General features: G+C 43.6%; 1 protein-coding gene across 4 annotated transcripts in view; it reads left to right on the forward strand.

Moving 5' to 3' along the window:
• Positions 1 to 12,489, forward strand: part of cip2a (cellular inhibitor of PP2A) — a 102,377-nt gene that overhangs the window by 53,753 nt on the left and 36,135 nt on the right. For all 4 annotated transcript variants that reach the window (XM_068040881.1, XM_068040880.1, XM_068040883.1 and 1 more), the window contains 5 exons: positions 2,121 to 2,280; positions 3,180 to 3,321; positions 4,736 to 4,835; positions 7,970 to 8,088; positions 9,538 to 9,718. In XM_068040881.1, the coding sequence (XP_067896982.1) occupies positions 2,121 to 2,280; positions 3,180 to 3,321; positions 4,736 to 4,835; positions 7,970 to 8,088; positions 9,538 to 9,718 (702 nt within the window). The remainder of the gene's footprint in view (positions 1 to 2,120; positions 2,281 to 3,179; positions 3,322 to 4,735; positions 4,836 to 7,969; positions 8,089 to 9,537; positions 9,719 to 12,489) is intronic.

Below are 12,489 nucleotides of genomic sequence, written 5' to 3' on the forward strand. Positions count from 1 at the left end.
CAGTAAAGGAGGACCAAGGATTGATAAAGAAGGGGCAAATAGAGTACGAGAGCAAGCTTGTGGGAGACATAAAAACTGACTGTAAAAGTTTCTATAGGTATATGAAGCGAAAAAGATTGGTGAAGACAAATGTAGGTCCCTTACAGTCAGAAACAGGGCAATTTATAATGGGGAGCAAAGAAATGGCTGACCAACTAAATGCATACTTTGGTTCTGCCTTCACAAAGGACACAAATATCATACCAGAAATGTCGAGGAACACAGGGCTTAGTGAGGGAGAGGAACTGAAGGAAATCAGTATTAGTAGAGAAATGGTGTTGGGGAAATTGATGGGATTGAAGGCCAATAAATCCCCAGGGCTGATGGTATGCATCCCAGAGTACTTAAGGAAGTGGCCCTAGAAATAGTGGATGCGTTGATAGTCAGCTTCCAAGATTCTATAGACTGTGGAACAGTTCCTACAGATTGGAGGGTAGCTAATGTAACCCCACTATTTAAAAAGGGAGGTAGAGAGAAAGGGAATTATAGACCAGTCAGCCTGACGTCGGTAGTGGGGAAAATTCTAGAGTCCATTATCAAAGATTTTTATAGCAGCGCACTTGGCGAACAGTGATAGAATCGGACAGAGTCAGCGTGGATTTACGAAAGGGAAATCATGCTTGACAAATCTACTAGAATTCTTCGAGGATGTAACCAGTAGAGTTGATGAGGGGGAGCCAGAGGATGTGGTTTATTTGGACTTTCAGAAGGCTTTTGACAAAGTCCCACATAAGAGATTAGCGTGTAAAATTAAAGCACATGGGATTGGGGGTAGTATATTGCGATGGATAGAGAATTGGTTGGCAGACAGGAAACAAAGAGTAGGGATAAATAGGTCTATTTCCAAATGGCAGGCAGTGACTAGTGGGGTACAGTAGGGATCAGTGCTAGGACCCTGGCTAGTCACAATATATATTAATTTAGATGAGGGAACGAAATGTAATATCTCTAAATTTGCAGATGACACAAAATTGAGTGGGAGGGTGAGCTGTGCAAAGGATGCAGAGAGACTTCAGGGTGATTTGGACAAGTTGAGTGGGCGGGCTAATGCATGGCAGATGCAGTATAATGTGGATAAATGTGCAGTTATCCACTTTGGTAGCAAAAACAGGAAGGCAGATTATTATCTGAACGGCTATAAACAGAGGGGGGAGTATGCAGCGAGACCTGGGTGTTCTCATACACCAGCCGCTGAAGGTAAGCATGCAGGTCCAACAGGTGGTTAAAAAAGGCAAATGGTATGTTGGCCTTCATAGTGAGAGGATTTGAGTACAGGAGCAGGGATGTCTTGCTACAATTATACAAGACCTTGGTGAAGCCATACCTGGAATTTTTTGTGCAGTTTTGGTGTCCTCATCTGAGGAAGGATGTTCTTGCTATAGAGGGAGTGCAGCGAAGGTTTACCAGACTGATTCCTGGGATGGCGGGACTGACATATGAAGAGAGATTGAGTTGGTTAGGATTATATTCGCTGGAGTTCAGAAGAGTGAGGGGGGTTCTCATAGAAACCAATAAAATTCGAACAGGACTTGACAGGGTAGATGCAGGAAGCATGTTCCTGATGGTGGGGAGTCCAGAACCAGGGGTCATAGTCTAAGGATATGGGGTAAACCTTTCAGGACTGAGATGAGGAGAAATTTCTTCACCCAGAGAGTGGTGAGCCTGTGGAATTCACTACCACAGAAAGCAGTTGAGGCCAAAACATTGTATGTTTTCAAGAAGGAGTTAGATATAGCTCTTGGGTCTAAAGTGATCAAAGGGTATGGGGAGAAAGCGGGAACAGGTTACTGAGTTGGATGATCAGCCATGATCATATTGAATGGTGGAGCAGGCTCAAAGGGCTGAATGGCCTACTCCAATTTTCTATGTTTCTGTCTTGGTGATAAAGACGTCCATGACCTCCTTGCACTTGTTCTTGGAGGCGAGGGATTTAAAGAGACAGTCGGGAATGGAGAAAATAAATCAGGGATTATCTATGCATTCCAGAATGATCCTGGAATAATGAGTAGTTTAATAAAATAATTTATCCCAGGCTTGGTTTTATTCTGTGATTAAACCTTGCTTTCTGTAACACTATCCAGGAAATAATGAACTGTACCCTTTGGACAACAGTCGAGCCGTTTATGGAGCTGCTTTTTCCTGTTATCTTGGAGCAGTTACAGACTCCAGACCATGCTGAAGAGGACACACTGGTAAAAAAGAAATATGATCGAATTGTAAAGGCTCTTGATGTCCTATTAGATATCCTTTTTTGATTATATAATTATCTGAAGTCTAAGCACTTAAATTAATGCAAGTAGTGGGGGAATTGGAAATTCCAGACTATTTCTGTTCATTTGTTATATTCATTTCTGGTCGCTGAAGTTTGCCCTTGTTAAATGAATTGATGTTATGGGCCAAAATACAGCGAAACATACAGCTGTGAATAATTTTCAGTTTGGAAACTGTCAACAGACATTTTCCTTAATTCCAGATGAATAATAATTATTCTTTCAGTCCGCATATGCAAGTAAATACACTTCCGTCCTGTAACTCGGAGTCGAAAAAAATGTTTGACTATTTCATTTGAATTTATTGAGTGCTCATATATGCACACAAAAAAGGATTATTTTTATGCTTCAACTAGGAAGCAACAAATTAGTAGATGCAATAGCTTGAGTTGCAGATTTTTTAGATTCCACCAATTTGGTGGTCTTGTTATCAGACACACCTTGAGCATGTTCCAGAGCTCCTTGTTTTTAATTTTTGCTACCTTTATAGCATGTTGGCATGTTATGTTGTGCCATTGTGACCTCCTTTGTCTTGTCATAATAATGAATTGCCCATATCGTCAAACTGTTCCTTTTATCACTTTGCTAAGAGCTGGTGAAGCCTCTTATATGGAGAATAATCAAGTTTAGTTAAGATTGAATGACAACATAATTTCCTGGTACTAAAACTTGGGTATAATTTGACGAATGCTAAGAGTTGACAATTTATTTAAGGTCATTCCAATTTTGTATTTTTACCTGACTGGAGAACAACCTAATGACTTGAGAACCGATCTCAGGCTATTAAAATTGGAGCATCTAAAGCTGAACTGTATTCAATGAAAGAGGACGTGAACAAAAGTTTTGTCCTTTTCCTTAACTACATTATACTGCTTTCTGGAGATGATATGATGAAGTTGCAGGTTGCAAAGGTTCTCACAGCCAGAAACTGTCTCTCAATTCTGGAATATCAGTTCACATACAATAGGATGGAAATTGGCTACAGGAGCAATACAGCAGATATGGAGCTATGGTAAGCTATGGGGTTGTCTTACAAAGTTTTTTTTTAAAAAGCAAAATAATAAAAATGTGAAATGGAAATAGCTTTAAATATTTTTAAAGCTCTACCATACGTAATGCTGAGATTTGTTAAACACTTTGAGAAATTGTTTTGGGCTATATCTGATGTACAGTAACTATGGGTTCACAATTGATCAGAGCTTCATTAGCTGGCACTAATTGAGCAAATTTGTAAGTGTGGTTGGCGTGAGGCCTAATAGTGCCTGATACTGGTATAAAGAGGAAAGGTATTCCATTTCCTACACTGCTGTTCATGTCTCCTTTTATCAATCCAAAAGCACCTCTGATGTAGGTGCAATTGATATGTTTGTAAATGGAATAGGATCTAGTGGTTAAATGAATTAAATTTAAAATCCTCATCTTTGTGGCTTTACCACAGCCTAATTTCCACAAGCTTTTCCAACTATATTTTCCTTAATGCCCAGTTTTTCTTGCTGTGACTTCTCTGCCCCCACAAATCCACCTAATCACAATGGCTGGCTTCAGCTACCTGGTTCCTAATGTTTGGTATTCCCTGTCTAAATCTCTCCCCTCCCCTCTTGGTAACTATTTCTTCAGCCAAGCTTTTGGTCTCCCTCTTAAACTTTGGTTCAGTGGATCACCATCCATTTTTCCTGAGCTTATTCTATGAAGCAGCTTTGGGATACTTTTTACCTGAAAGTGCTATATAAATGTTCACCTTAGAGCTGAGAAAGTTAAGAGGAGATTTGATGGAGGTGGTCAAAATCATGAATGGTTTTGATAGAGTAAATAAGGAGGAGCAGTTTCCGGTGGCAGAAGGGTAGGTAATCAGGGGACTCCGATCTAATGTGATTGGCAAAAGAATCTGAGTGACATGAGGAAACCTTTTTTTTTTACATACAGCGAGTGTTGTGCTCTGAAATGGACCAGCTTAATGAGATTAATTAGAAAGCTCTACCAAGAAGTTTGCACAGACATGATGGCCTGAATGGCTGCTTTCTGTGCTGTATCATTCTATGATTCTAGGAAATGGAATTTGTTGGATAATTTCTTTTTAAAAAAAAAAAATTGCTTGATGCTAGTAAAATTATTCTTGTCATCTTGTCAGCATGATTCTTCTCTAGTAAGAGGCTTGTTGCTCAATATGCATACATTTTTTAAGTTGATAGAAGATAGTGATGTAAACGGTCAAAGTTTGTTTTCTATTATGATTTTGAGGAATTGCATTTGTGAGGTTCACATTTCAAAAGTCATTCTAAATTGCTTCATGGAGTTCTGATTTGTTCATGCTTATCAGGGTGAGTATATGGACGTTAATAATTTGTGGTCGAATTTGATAAGCATTCGTAGTCTAGAATTAGCTTGTAATTGACATCTTTCTAAACTTCTCTCCTATTCATTTATAGTAAAATAGGAGCAGATGTTGTCTTGAAGACTCTTAGTCTTATGAACAGAGTCAAACAATTGGTGCCAAACATGGAAGCAAGCTTTTATAAGATTTTACAGGTAAAACTTAGACTGGGACCAACTTTTATAAGGGGTCTCTTTCTTACTAGTTCATTAACCAAATTAAAAATAAAGTATTATTTCTAAAGTGTTTGGAGAAATGTTGAGATTGGGTACCAGAGTATGTTATTGACTTGGATTTTGTAATCAGTGGCGAATGAATGGTGCTTGCCATTCATTATACTTACAGCCTCCCACAGACTTTTTATGGGCTTTTGCATGGCAACGTGCAGTCATGGGGAATTTAATGTAGGGTGGCACCCTCAACAGAGGATCTGCAACCTTTGTGAACATGGAAAACAGTGTGTTTCCTTAACCAATCAGATTGAAGAATCCTCACTGAGGCACTCATGACTGTAAACCAGTGTAAATTATAATATTTAATTCAAAGTAAAATCATGTACACACAAAATAAATGAAAGATGGGGTTAAGAAAGAGTGTCCTAGGCCCACCCATCTTCAGCTGCTTCATCAATGACCTTCCTTCCATCCTAAGGTCAGAAATGGGAATGTTCGCTGATTGTACAATACTCAGTACCATTCACTACTCCTCAGAAATTGAAGCAGTCTGTGTCCATATTCAGCAAGATCTGGACAGCATTCAGGCTTGGGCTGATATGTGGCAAGTAACATTCGTGTCATACAAGTGCCAGGCAATGACCACGTCCAACAAGAGAGAATCTAACCATTTCCTCTTGGCATTCACAGCATTACCATTGCCGAATTCACCCCACTATCAACATCCTATCACTATCCATTGACCAGGAACTGAACTGGGGACACAGGAGCAGGAGTAGGCCATTCAATTAGATCCTGGCTGATTACCTACCTCAACACCACTTTCCCCATATCCCATAATGTCATTAATGTCCAAATATATTTAGATTTCTGTCTTGAACATGCTCAATTATTGAGCTTCTACAGCTCTCTGGGGTAGAGAATTCCAAAGATTCACCACCCTCTGAGTGAAGAAATTCCTTCTCATCTCTGTCTTAAATGGCCTGCACCTTATTCTGAGACTGTCCCCTGGTTCTGTTGCACTCCCTCTATGGCAAGTATATCCTTCCTTAGATGACGAGACCGAAACTGTACTCAATACTTCAGATGCGGTCTCACCAAGGCCCTATACAATTGCAGCAAGACGTCTTTACTCCTGTACTCCAAACCCTGTGCGATGAAGGCCAACATACCACTTCCTAATTGCTTGCTGAACCTGCACGCTCGCTTTTATTGACTCGTGAACAAGGACACCCAGGTCCCTTTGGACGTTAACACTTGCCAACTTCTCACCATTTAAGAAATAGTCTGTCTTTTTCTACCAAAATGGATAACTTCACATTATATTTCATCTGTCATGTTCTTGCCCATTCACCTTAGCCTGCCAAGTCCCCTTACCTCTTTGCATCCTCCTCACAATTTGCTTTCCCACGTAGTTTTGTGTCATCAGCAAAGTTAGAAATAGTACATTTGGTCCCCACATCCAAATCAGTTATATAGATTGTGAACAGCTGTTGTCCCAGCACTGATATTTGCAGTACCCCATTAGTAACAGCCTGCCATCCCGAGAATGAACTGGAACAGCCACATAAATACTGTGGCTACAAGAGAAGGTCAGAGGCTGGAATTCTGTGACGTGTAACCCACCTACTGACTCCCCAAAACCTGTCCACCATCTACGAGGCACAAATCAGGAGTGCAAGGGAATACTCTCCACTTGCCTGGATGAGTGTGGTTTCAACAGCACTCAAAAAGCTCAACACCATCAGGACAAAGCAGCCCGCTTGATCGGCGCCCCATCCATCACCTTAAACTTTTACTCCCTCCACCACCGATGCACAGTGGCAGCAGTGTGTACCATATACAAGATGCACTGCAGCAACTCACCATGCCTCCTTCAACAGCACCTTCCAAACACGTGACCTCTTCTTCCATCTTGAAGGACAAGAGCAGTGGATGGCGTGGAAACAGCACCACCTGCAAGCCCAACCACACACCATCCGGACTTGGAAGTATATCGCCATTCCTTCACTGTCACTGGATCAAAATCCTGGAACTCCCTCCCAAATGGCACATCGGGTGTACCCACACCAGATGGACTGCAGCGGCTCAAGAAGGCAGCTCACCACCACCTCCTTAAGGGCAATTAGGAATGGACAACAAATTCTGGCCGTGCCAGCCCATCCCATGAAATGAATTTTAAAAAACTTGATTTGTGTTCTTTTTATATCTACAACTATAATTAAAATCTGAAGGAATGAGATCCCACACTTGAAAACATAAGTTTTGATTGCTATCAAATCACCTCTGGCACTGAAAATTTATCATGCTGTTAAAAATTCACTTACACGTGAATGGACGAGCCTTAACTTTTTCTGGCGTGTTTATTTGGTACAAGAACGTAAGAATAACTGAGAAGCTATCGAGGCTCTCCGTTATTATGGAGTAAATTGGACAGCAATTTCCGGAGTCTGCACGCATGCAATTAAATGCAGAAATCAGTTAGTTGTCCGATTTTGGCCTACTCCTGCAGAGGCTGCACTCTAACACTATCTCGCTGAGAGATTCAGACATTTGAGAGAATGAAGGATATAAAGTTGAAGTGTTAACTGACTTAATACACGAGATTGGTTAGTGAACAGAAAACAGAGCATAGGAATAAATGGGCCACTTCTGGCTTGGTAGGCTGTGACTAATGGTACTGTAAGGATCATTGCTTGGCCTTCAGCTATGTGGAATAAGCTTCATATTTCTAAAGTACCATGACACTTAAAAATAATTTTGGCTTGGCAACATATTTATGCAGAAGAAGCCATAGGTTCCTCAGAGCAATCTTTTTGTTTAATTACAAAATGCAATATCCATGAATCTGTGCAGATGTTAGGATCTTTTCTATTTTCATTTTGAAACTCCTTTACCATTCCAGTTAGCCACCAACTCTAGTAGTCATAGCACATGATCACCTTTGTAAAAAAAATTCTGTATAAATTGTCTATTATACTTAGTTTTCATCATCTTGAATCTGTGCCATCTCCTTCCCTGGCTCCCTTCAGGAGGGAAAGGGAAAAAAATATATACATCTAAATTACGTTAGCATGGACATTATTGCTTTTTACAGTTTTTTAATGTTTCGCCAGGACCAACGACTCACTTCACCTTTGTCGTTTGCTTTGACATCTGAACACCGAGAGCATGTCCAGTTTGCATTAAAGATTTTGTTTGAGGCAGCCCCTTTGCCTGATTTTCCCGCTATAATGTAAGTGTTAAAGGTGTCTGATCTGCTTTTTCTGTTGGTCACTTAGAATGGTTACTGTGACTATGCACCATCAGTTTTGCTCACTAAATCAATAAAAATACATATTGTAGACATCAATTGCATTGTACGGGATAACAGCTCAGTTAAAATATTGGACAGTAGAATTGACATGCAAGCAAGTTAATCATTCACCTGATATTGCCAACAGTAATTATTAGGCTACAACAAAAACAAAATACTGCTGGAAATCTGAAATAAAAACAGAATGCTGGAAATAGTCAGCAGGTCGGGCAGATCTGTGGTGAGAGAAACGGAGTTGCCATTTCAGGTACATGACCTTTCATCAGACGGCAGGTCATCAACTTGAAACATACTCTTGCTCCACAGAAGCTGCCTGACCTGAGTATTTCCAGCATTTTTGTGATTATCAGACTTGCATTTTGACTATCTGTAACTTTTGGCGCTGCTGCCTGACTATCAAATGAGTTATTGGTAGCTTAATTTTTTGAGAACTTATGAGAGCTGCATTGCATTACATTGCAAAACATGGGGACAAATTTTGATTCATCTTTTCTTGTGTAATTTAGCTGCAAAATGTGAAATTTGCACCATCCAGTGAGCATTTTAATCTAAGTCCTTCAGCATCCTGCTGTATCCATTCTGATTTTTGAATTATAAGTGCGCCACAGTTTCCACAGATCATCCAAAATGTCCAGAAGCTTCTGGAATTGTGGCTTAGTGCTTTAATTAGCTGGAACTAAAGGCCTGCTCAGGTCAGGGAAAAGAACCCGACCGATCCACAGTGGACCCGACCTGGCCCGAGTCCCTCCAATTTTGCCACGAGCCCGACCATCCCTTGACTTACCTTTCGACTAGGAGCCTCCAGGAAGCTGCAGCGTGATGATGTCATAGTGACGTCACTCGCTCACTGCGCAGACTCAGTTTCGTCCTGGACTCCCAGCTTAGGTAAGTTTTTTAAAAAAAAATTTTTAATACTTCTAGCAGAGCACTTACCGTGTGTGTCCGACCCAAGCCCAAAAGCTGGACCCGGAAGAAGGGCCTGACCTGAACCCGACTCATTCCTTCGGGTCGGGTAGCAGGCCTTTAGCTGGAACTAATTATTTTGGGATGGGGACTTCTTAGGTGATGATTTGTTGACTTAAAGTAGACCACAAAACTATTACAAGATGAATTACATCACCAGCATTACGTTTTTCCCCACTATATTTTGTTTTCAATGTTTTGCCCAAGTTTATGGAGTACTCAAGCTCATAATAGATTTGGTGCGTTGAAACTTTTATGTAGCAAACTATAAATTTCAGTGCTCTGTAACAAAAATTGCTGTGTCAATTCTGTAATATATCCTCGTTCTGTTTAGGTATATACTGCTTTGAACACAGGGCAGTGCGGCGGAGATGTCTTACATTAATGCTGCATTGTTCTTTTCAGGCTTGGAGAAAGCATTGCTGCTAATAATGCGTATAAACAACAGAACACTGACCATGTAATGAAAAAAAGTCCTGTCCATCAGCATTCAACAAGCTTTGTAACATCAAAATGTTCGAGTACAGCCAGTGCTGCCAGATCCAATATTCATGAGTTGATTGATAAATTACAATTAGGAATAGAGGTTTGTACCGCAGGTTGATTGTGTTTACAGGTTATTTGTTTTTTGTTCTAGTTACATTTAATATTGTACTCTTATCTGGTTGATACACTTTTTCAAAGGGCACTACAAATATGCAGTCCATGTGGTGCAGATGCTTCCCAAGTGCTGTTAGGGACTGAATTCCAGGATTTTGACCCAGTGATTGTGAAGGAAAGTGGATATATTTCTAAGTCAGGATGGTGTGTGACTTGGAGGCCTACTTGGAGGTGGTGTTCCCATGTGCCTTGTGGTAGAGATTGTGGGTTTGGGCGGTGCTGTCATAATAATCTTGGCAAGTGCTGCACTGCATCTTGTAAAAGGTGCACACTACAACCACATTGCACTGGTGGTGGAGGGAGTGAATATTCAAGGCGGTAAATGGGGTGCCAGTCAAGCTGGCTGCTTTGTCATGGATGGTCATCTTCGGCAGTCCCTTGGGAACGAGGATGACTTTCTTCCACTCCAGGGTTGTGGGTCTTTAGGTGACTGAATAATCCAATTCTGGATCCGCACATTCTGCCATAGGTGGGGCAGGTAGTGTTTAGTGTGGCGAGTGAAAGGGATGCTTGAATTTCCGAATGCTCCTTCTGCTGTTTGCACTTGGACGCTGCCTGGGCATGTCGACATTTGAACTGGCTGGCACCTTTGTGATGCTTCTCCATTTTCGGTGGTTTCGGGCAAGAGATTCCCACGAGCCAATGGAGATGTCACATTTTTCCAGGGAAGCTTTAAGGATATCCTTGTAGCATTTCCTCTGCCCTCCTGATAGCCACTCGCTGTGATGGAGTGCGGAGTAGAAAGCTTGGTTTAGGAGTTTGTGTTAGGCATGTGGACGATGTAGTCGCCAACATAACTGACTAGCCATGACCAGTATCTCGATACTGGGGATGTTTGCCTGAGAGAGGACACTGATATTGGAGTGCCTGTCCTGCCACTGGTATTGAGCTTCTTGAGTGGCAAGAAGGCTTTGGGTAGTCGGAAGGTGTGTCACACGTTGCAGAATACCCAGTATTGCACCCTGTTCTTGTAGCCACAGTATTTATGCGGCTAGTACAGTTAATATTCTGATCAGTAATGACAAGGTTGTTGGTGTCATGCTAACTTCCTTTGTTGAATGATTTTCTTTAATCCACTGACTGGAGATCTGAATTTACCTTTTCTTTTTAACAAAGTTAAAAAAGAACAAATAAAAGATGACTTTGCTAGCAACTTAAGATGGCCACCTAATTTGCAACACTATCCTGTATTGCAAGGCCTATGAGAAGGGGGATGAATGTCTGTGTCTCTCGCTCTCATTCGCTCTCATTCGCTCTCATTCGCTCTCTCTCGCTCTCTCTCGCTCTCTCTCGCTCTCTCTCGCTCTCTCTCGCTCTCGCTCGCTCGCTCGCTCTCTCTCGCTCTCGCTCTCGCTCGCTCTCGCTCGCTCTCGCTCGCTCTCGCTCGCTCTCGCTCTCGCTCTCGCTCTCGCTCTCGCTCTCGCTCTCGCTCTCGCTCGCTCTCTCGCTCGCTCTCTCGCTCGCTCTCTCTCTCGCTCGCTCTCTCTCTCGCTCTCTCTCGCTCTCTCTCGCTCTCTCTCGCTCTCGTTCGCTCTCTCTCTCGCTCTCGTTCGCTCTCGTTCGCTCTCGTTCGCTCTCGTTCGCTCTCGTTCGCTCTCGTTCGCTCTCTCTCGCTCTCTCTCGCTCTCGTTCGCTCTCGTTCGCTCTCTCTCGCTCTCTCTCGCTCTCGTTCGCTCTCGCTCTCGTTCGCTCTCGCTCTCGTTCGCTCTCGCTCTCGTTCGCTCTCGTTCGCTCTCGCTCTCGTTCGCTCTCGCTCTCGTTCGCTCTCGCTCTCGTTCGCTCTCGCTCTCGTTCGCTCTCGCTCTCGTTCGCTCTCGCTCTCGCTCTCGTTCGCTCTCGCTCTCGTTCGCTCTCGCTCTCGTTCGCTCTCGCTCTCGTTCGCTCTCGCTCTCGTTCGCTCTCGCTCTCGTTCGCTCTCGCTCTCGTTCGCTCTCGCTCGCTCTCGCTCTCGCTCGCTCTCGCTCTCGTTCGCTCTCGCTCTCGTTCGCTCTCGCTCTCGTTCGCTCTCGCTCTCGTTCGCTCTCGCTCTCGTTCGCTCTCGTTCGCTCTCGCTCTCGTTCGCTCTCGTTCGCTCTCGCTCTCGTTCGCTCTCGTTCTCTCGCTCTCGTTCGCTCTCGCTCTCGCTCTCGTTCGCTCTCGTTCGCTCTCGTTCGCTCTCGTTCGCTCTCGCTCTCGTTCGCTCTCGTTCGCTCTCGCTCTCGCTCTCGTTCGCTCTCGCTCTCGCTCTCGTTCGCTCTCGCTCTCGTTCGCTCTCGCTCTCGCTCTCGCTCTCGTTCGCTCTCGCTCTCGCTCTCGCTCTCGCTCTCGCTCTCGCTCTCGTTCGCTCTCGCTCTCGCTCTCGCTCTCGTTCGCTCTCGCTCTCGCTCTCGTTCGCTCTCGCTCTCGCTCTCGTTCGCTCTCGCTCTCGTTCGCTCTCGCTCTCGTTCGCTCTCGCTCTCGTTCGCTCTCGCTCTCGTTCGCTCTCGCTCTCGCTCTCGTTCGCTCTCGCTCTCGCTCTCGTTCGCTCTCGCTCTCGCTCTCGTTCGCTCTCGCTCTCGCTCTCGCTCTCGCTCTCGCTCTCGCTCTCGCTCTCGCTCTCGCTCTCGCTCTCGCTCTCGCTCTCGTTCGCTCTCGCTCTCGTTCGCTCTCGCTCTCGTTCGCTCTCGCTCTCGTTCGCTCTCGCTCTCGTTCGCTCTCGCTCTCGCTCTCGCTCTCGCT

The sequence above is a fragment of the Heterodontus francisci genome, chromosome 10 (genome assembly GCF_036365525.1).
Source record: "Heterodontus francisci isolate sHetFra1 chromosome 10, sHetFra1.hap1, whole genome shotgun sequence".
NCBI classification, from domain to species: Eukaryota; Metazoa; Chordata; class Chondrichthyes; order Heterodontiformes; family Heterodontidae; genus Heterodontus; species Heterodontus francisci.